A 7,424-nucleotide genomic window follows, 5' to 3' on the forward strand; every position below is an offset into this window, starting at 1 on the left:
ACGAAGAGGCTGACCTCGGCAGTTTACAACGTGCGCACATTAACACGTCCCACGATGTCGAAGCAAAACGATTTCTAAAATGCAATTGACATCTACAAATGCATCAATTGTTCTTTTTATTTCTTTAAGTAATATCATTGGGAGGTGTAAAATTTATGTCAAATTTAACACATTTAATATATTTTACAATTTAACACATTTTCCAAATCGCATACATTTATATAAACAAATGGATTAACCCATGGGACAAACTATGCGTATTTAGAACCTTAGATTAGAGTTTACGCACATATAATATTTAGTTACATAAATTTACATCTGATTGCAACACTTAATTTGAATAATATATATGTAGCATATGTATGTGCATTGTGATTGAATATATGCATCATGTATGTCCTATTGTAGAATAATAACAAAGAAAAGGAAAAGAATACAATTTCAATATAACGAGAGACTACAGTGAAGAAGAAAAAAAAATATTCCAGTCATACAATACAAGTCTAAAATTGGAGTAAAAGAATGTCTTTTAGATGTCTTTTAGACAGTTCATACAAATATATCTTTAAGATATCTTTAGACATCTTACATGTTATATTATGATTTTCTTACTTATGTTATGATTTTAAACGTCTTATTATTTGGAATATGAATATTACTAGGGCGCATTTTTATAAGAATATTCGTTTAGAATCGATCAAATTAACTACAAAGTAATTATATCGATTTGACGACGTTTTAGCGACTGATTTTAATTATTTTTTTTAATAAAAAGCTAAAAAAGAATTTTAAAGAAAAAATTCTCTAATTGAAAGTATTCGAATTATTTGAGTATATTAAATGTGAAAAAATTATTAAATTTTTCATATTAATTTTCTGTTTTAAGTATTTATTTATTAGTTACCACGTCTGTGGTAAACATATAATATGCTAATGTTACGTGTTTATGTATAGATATGGATAGTACTGTGAATGGAGATCTATTAAAACGAAATCAATCAATGCGACACAATACGACGAATATAATATACATTTATGATAAAAAACAAACTAATAATAATATGGTATTGATCTTGCAGTCAATAGCTTTTACGAATTTTTATGTAGGTACACGCGTAGGTTTATTGTATGTTATTATCAAATATCTTTAACTAATTAATTTTTTTTTATTTTTATGTAAAAAAATACCATTGTATGAGAGACATCAAAAAAATATATTTATTTACTTACTAATATGTAATTTTTATTTACATTTTAATAAATCTATTAAGTAAAATTATTTGTATTCTAATTGTAAGATTTTTGCTTTAGCTATTAAATATATTTATATAATTAAACATATAATTTACATGTCTAAAAAGATTTATAATAATAATTATTATTTAATTATATATGTTAATTTTTTAAAACTAAATTAAAAATATTTTATTTCTTTTACTTGCTTAATTGGAATGAAGAATAAAAGAGATAATATAAAAACTTTATAAGGTATATGAAGTATGAGATTTGATTTAAAATTGTGCACTTTAGTATATTACTAGAATATTTGATTTTCAATCTTAATGACGATGATAGTAATTGCAATCACGAAGATGTTTTTATTCTATATGCACATATTAAGAGAAGTTATTTCACTATGGAAAGAAAATTAAGTTATATTAGATATATGTCATGATTTGCATACAGATTAGTGGAAGAAAAGTTTATATTATCAAGCTGTAATATATATATTTAATATAGCAATCTGCATTTAAATATTTCTATTCTACCTCGAAAGAATGTCAGTAAATCAGAGAGATAGAAGATTTTATTATATATAAGAATTTAAAATACGTTCTCAATTTACAGGGAATGTACCTTTCCCATTTCTCGATATCTGCTTATATCGATATTCTTTGGTCTCGTCGTGCACAAGATGCTTTGAGAAAAGCAAGCCTTTATCCTATCCTTCGCTAATTATAGCCTTCGCTTTGAAGAGCGGCACTTTTAAACTTTATAAAATTGAATAATCTCTCGAGAGAAGCAAGCAAGAACAGAATTATACAAACATCGTTTTTTTCATTATATTTATATTTGGTGCAAGTTAAATCCACTTTAAAAGTAATTTATTTTATTATTTCCATGGACATACAATATTTCATTCCGTATCAATCAGACGCTTCTTCATAAGTTCTGATTTAACATTTCTATTCTATATAATATTGTGTTCAATACATTTCTTGAAACGTTTCCCCGATTCAACATGCGAGTATTTTCTTAAGATCTCAAAATCAATTTTGCTTCCTTCTGTATTTCCGCTTTTATTTTACACGTTCCACATCTTATGTAAACATTATTTTCTTACAATACGATTTTCTTATATGATATATTTTTGCGCATAACATAATGTATTATATGAAAAGCGTACTTTAAGCTTCTCATATCTCTTTTCTGGACATAGATAAAATATTTCTATTCATGCCCGCGTTGTACTTATTGTTAGCTGAATTACTGTGACAAATTGTTATGCAAATAAGAAATTTAATCACTCATTTAGAATTAAATTTTTTTAATAGTTTAAAAAAATAATTTTGTCTACAATAAATAAATTAAATTAATCTCTCAATATGTCTGTTTGTTTGTTACTTCTTGTTCTATGCTTCAAACACTAATTAATAGTAAATATACTGGTAGAATTAGTATTATTTGAATGTTTGAGTGTTTTACTCGACAGATCGTTAGTCTAGATTCTTGATGAACAATCAAATATGGTTACGTGACATGTCAATAAATTAATTTGACCTGATATAGCTTGATTTTCGTATATGTACAAGCCGAGACACAACAACAAGAATAATATAACATCCGGCACTCGATGTCTATATCTTATCATGTGGAAATTTAATAGGCATCCACATTTTTAACCCGAAAGTAATCATCATTGATTTTTTTACATAAACGATCACTTGAAAGTTTTTTCTGCCTTAATTACAATAATTATTAAAAACAGATTGATATATTATTGATATATTATCGATTGCTTTCCAATTTATTAATATTTGGAAAACATTATGGATATGTATTTAATTTTCATTCATAATTTTCTGAAGAAAAAATTAGCGGAAATCCAATAAATAATATTAAACAGAATAACATGTTAAATAGTTTATTATGACAATATTTAGAAAAAATAAAGATTTAAATTAATATATGCTTTTTTATGCGAGTTTTTTTGATAAAATTATATATTTAAAGATTCATAAAGAATAATAAAAGAAAGAGAATATGAACAATATACATATAAAACAATATTTAACAACAATTTACATTTTTTGCTACTAGTGTGTAAAATGCCTATGGGCATCGATATCGATCATCTTTCTGGGTATCGGTCACTTTTTTACAGAAATGTTGAACACACGAAAAGAGTAAAAATTTATAATATTTGTTTGTACATATATGTACAAATACATATAAAAAATTTCACTTTTTATATTTCCATTCTAGGGAAAAAGTTACATGCTCAATATTCATGTATTTCCGAGTTAAGATTTTCTGTATGAAATATAAAATTAAAGAAAAAATGATTATATAATAAATATATTTTTACAAATATTAACTACATTCTCGATATGTTTTAGAATGCTTTTTAGTTCGGTTCTTTTCCTGGCAGTCTGGACTAGTTCGTCATTCGCAGAGGAATCCTCCAATGATGCCGCGTCTGCCAAACGAGCGCCCATGGGATTTCAAGGTATGCGCGGAAAAAAAGACCTCATTCCTACGGTCGCAGAACACAATGAACTTTCCAAAAGAACATTAGTGAATTTTCAGGTAAGCTATTATCTAACTTTTTTTATAAAATTGACATAGGAGAAGAAGAAGGAAAGTCTAATTTTATATGTTTAGTTTATTATTTTTTAAATTATTTATAAGATAAAGAGATTCCGATAATTACAGGATAAGGTTTCGAGCGCGTCCGAAATTGAGGACAATCTTCTGCACGATGAGTTTGCCAAAAGAGCACCGAAGGGATTTCAGGGTATGAGGGGGAAAAAGGATTATTTGATACCTGATTTTGAAGACTCCTACTTTCTTGAGGACTACGACAAAAGAGCGCCAATGGGTTTTCAGGGTATGAGAGGCAAGAAGGCTATATTAGAAGACGAATATTATAAACGTGCACCTATGGGATTTCAAGGAATGAGAGGGAAGAAATCTTTGGAGGAGGTAAGCGTGAACATTTAGTGATTAATTGAATTATTATGCTGCAAGAGCTCAGGACGATAATAGATCAACATTAACAACTTATAAGATTCTTAAGTATGAAATTATTTACAAAATGGATGTCATAAATTATAGAATTATTCTGCTTTTTCTTCTTTAGTTTTCTCTATTCACATGATTAGTTTATCTTTCTTAAATAAACATAATCATTATAAAAAGATTCTTGGTCATTTAAGCATTTTAAATAGCAATTTAATGTATCTTAAATTAACAGATTTTGATTTGCCTGAAATTTAGTCGTCGTTGTTTATATTTTATTTTATTAAAAAATATTAAATTACAGGTGCTGAGTGAAATTGAAAAGAGAGCTGCGTCGTTGGGCTTTTATGGTACTAGAGGAAAAAAAACATATATTTTCGAGTATCCACAAGATTACGAAAAGAGACTTTTAGCAATGGAATTCCAAGATATGCACAATAAGATAAAAGAAGAATGGGAAAAAAGGGCTTCTATGGGATTTCAGGGGATGAGAGGCAAGAAAGCATTGTATGACGAAATAGAAGAACTTGAGAAAAGAACCCTTATGGGTTTTCAGGTAAATTAATTAGTTGCTTAATCAGTTCTGGAAACATAGATTGTTTTCTATTTAATTGAATATATTTAACTTTCAATATAATTGATAAGAAATATTTAATTAAGAAAACGTTAAAAGTTAAAAAAAGAAATGTTTTTAATAATTATTTAATTAATTAATTAATTGTTTTAGGGCATGAGAGGCAAGAAAGACGGCTTTGAAAATTACATAGATTATTACATAGATGATCCCGACATGGATTTTGACAAGAGGGCATCAATGAGTTTTCAAGGGATGAGAGGCAAGAAAGACACCGATAAGAGAGCACCGATGGGTTTTCAAGGTATGCGGGGCAAGAGGAGTGTAGGACAAAGATTTGAGCCCAGCACGAATTTTGGACCATTAAACGAATATCAAGGTAAGGTCATATTGCTTACATTCTATATTTATGATAATTGAAAAAGAGAGAAACATTTGAATATCATTATAATTAACATTTGTTAGTAATATTATTTTTCATAAAACATTCATAACTCTACAATTATTAATGACTTACAAAATAATTTATTTGTAAGAAAGATTTTATTAATAAGTTATAAAATAATTGAGTTTTATACTTAATTTATTAATTAATTACTTCGAAACTTATGTGATCTCTAATTTCATAAATCTTGCTTTAATCATTATAATATGTAAATATGTTAAAACTTGTATTATCTTTAATATAAATTTTAATATGAAAAATGGTTCATGCGGAAAGTTAAAAATTTCTCTTTTTATATGAGAAGTTTTGAGAAGCTGGAGACACGATTACTTGCGATATTAAAACGAAATAAAAATTATTTGCATACGGGAGCAGTTTTTATCAGTGTATGTTTGATTAAATGTGTTATAACTCGATGAAAAATATTTTCTGTCGTTTTTATTGCGCACTCTAGAATGTCTACTCGTACTTTTTGAATGCCCCTTGTAATATTACTCGACGATATAATCGATCGAGTCTAAGTGGAACGTAACGAAGGCTTCCCAAATATTTGTCTATTATTCATGCACCTCCAAACAAACTCTGTAGTGAGAAGGTAGACAATTTTTTTTATTTTCTTTTTTTTTACCGTTCTTATATATGCCGTGCGATTTTGAGGTCGAAATGGTCACATTGGCCCACGTTGTGTTTCCCCCGAGCAGGAATGGGCAATAGAAGACACATTCTAGCCTCGTGCCAAGTCGAAAAACGATCGCCTTTCCGATATTTTGAGATGCGCGGTAAGAAAAATCCACGATGGGAGTTACGGGGGATGTTTGTGGGGGTGAGAGGCAAAAAATGGGCGAATGCCCCGTACGAGGACAACAGCCCATTCATAAGGGTGCTTGATAACACCGAGAGGATCGGGATGGATGGGGATTCGCCGACAACATTAGGTAATCGATTGGCTGACAGTCAATTGGTATCAAACATTCTTGTCGCAATTCTCTTTATCGCTTCGTTTATCTTTTATGCGTATCTAAATATGCTTGTAGTATTTATTAAGTATCAAGCAGTTTACCAGAATGTAGAGAAAGAAAAATTAAATTTATCTCTTTCCACACAAACATTCAAAAATCTTCTTGAGCGTATTTTAAATGCAATGTATCATTTTCAAAAATTTTTGCTAAATATTACACTCTTTTATGTATTTACTTTGCATGCGACACATCGAGCATATTTAAATGTATTCAGTATATTTGTAATATGTGTCGATATACTTTATTCTTACTGTAATAATTGTTTTTATTCACGCTATTGAATTCAATACTTTTTTATGATCAACACTTTTTTATGATCAACACTTATAATCGTCCGTTTACAAATTATTCCGCACTATTAATGTTGTGAAAAAAAATTTTTTCCTTGTATACGATGCCAAGTGACATTTAAAACAAAGCTGTGGATTATCTTCCTCGCAACTACGAGACAATACCGATGCAAGGGTTCGTTTTAAAACTTTCTCTGCCGCGCATATTGTCATCGAGAAGTTGCTTACTATTGTGTACACGATTGCACGAAATAATAATAAATTCTGCATTGTAACTTTGGGATAACAGTCTGACTAGTTATAAGAATCAGTTATCTACGCACAATTCAATTATTTAACAACTAATGATTAATACTAAAATGTGTAAACGTTTTATTAATTTTGAATTGCACTTTCTATTAACTTAGCTAGTTTATTTTAATTTTTATTAAAAAAAAGGTGATAACACGAATTAAATAGATAATAATAAATATTCTTAATAATTATAAATTTTTTTAAAAATTCAAATGTCGTCTTAAACAATTTATTTATAATTGTGCATATTTTCTTAATATCGTGACATTATAAACATATAACATATATGTTATTTTCATATATATATATATATAAAATATAAATATTTTATTACATGCATTATATAAATATGAAGATGTATAAACAATTTGTACCTTAAACAAAAAATGTTAAGTAGATAATGTAGAGATTTCTTTCAAAGTATACAGTTAGGAATAAGTTATTCTATTCAATTATATTGTATCGTACAGCGATAAGAGTTCTATTAGATATAGTTTCGTCCTTAATTTTTCATATATTAAAACATCATTCAAAACATTTCATATATTTAAACAATTGAT

The 7,424-nt window shown here is 27.6% G+C and overlaps 1 protein-coding gene across 1 annotated transcript in view; it reads left to right on the forward strand.

Annotated features, from left to right (window-relative positions):
- Positions 1 to 3,621: 3,621 nt before the first annotated feature.
- The window catches only part of LOC105617962 (tachykinins), a 17,058-nt gene continuing 13,255 nt past the window's right edge, over positions 3,622 to 7,424 (forward strand). The window contains exons 1-5 of the mRNA XM_012199502.1: positions 3,622 to 3,810; positions 3,937 to 4,206; positions 4,547 to 4,798; positions 4,970 to 5,195; positions 5,963 to 6,222. Of these exons, the coding sequence (XP_012054892.1) occupies positions 3,622 to 3,810; positions 3,937 to 4,206; positions 4,547 to 4,798; positions 4,970 to 5,195; positions 5,963 to 6,222 (1,197 nt within the window). The remainder of the gene's footprint in view (positions 3,811 to 3,936; positions 4,207 to 4,546; positions 4,799 to 4,969; positions 5,196 to 5,962; positions 6,223 to 7,424) is intronic.

This window comes from Atta cephalotes (genome assembly GCF_000143395.1).
Source record: "Atta cephalotes unplaced genomic scaffold scaffold00001, whole genome shotgun sequence".
Classification (NCBI taxonomy): domain Eukaryota; kingdom Metazoa; phylum Arthropoda; class Insecta; order Hymenoptera; family Formicidae; genus Atta; species Atta cephalotes.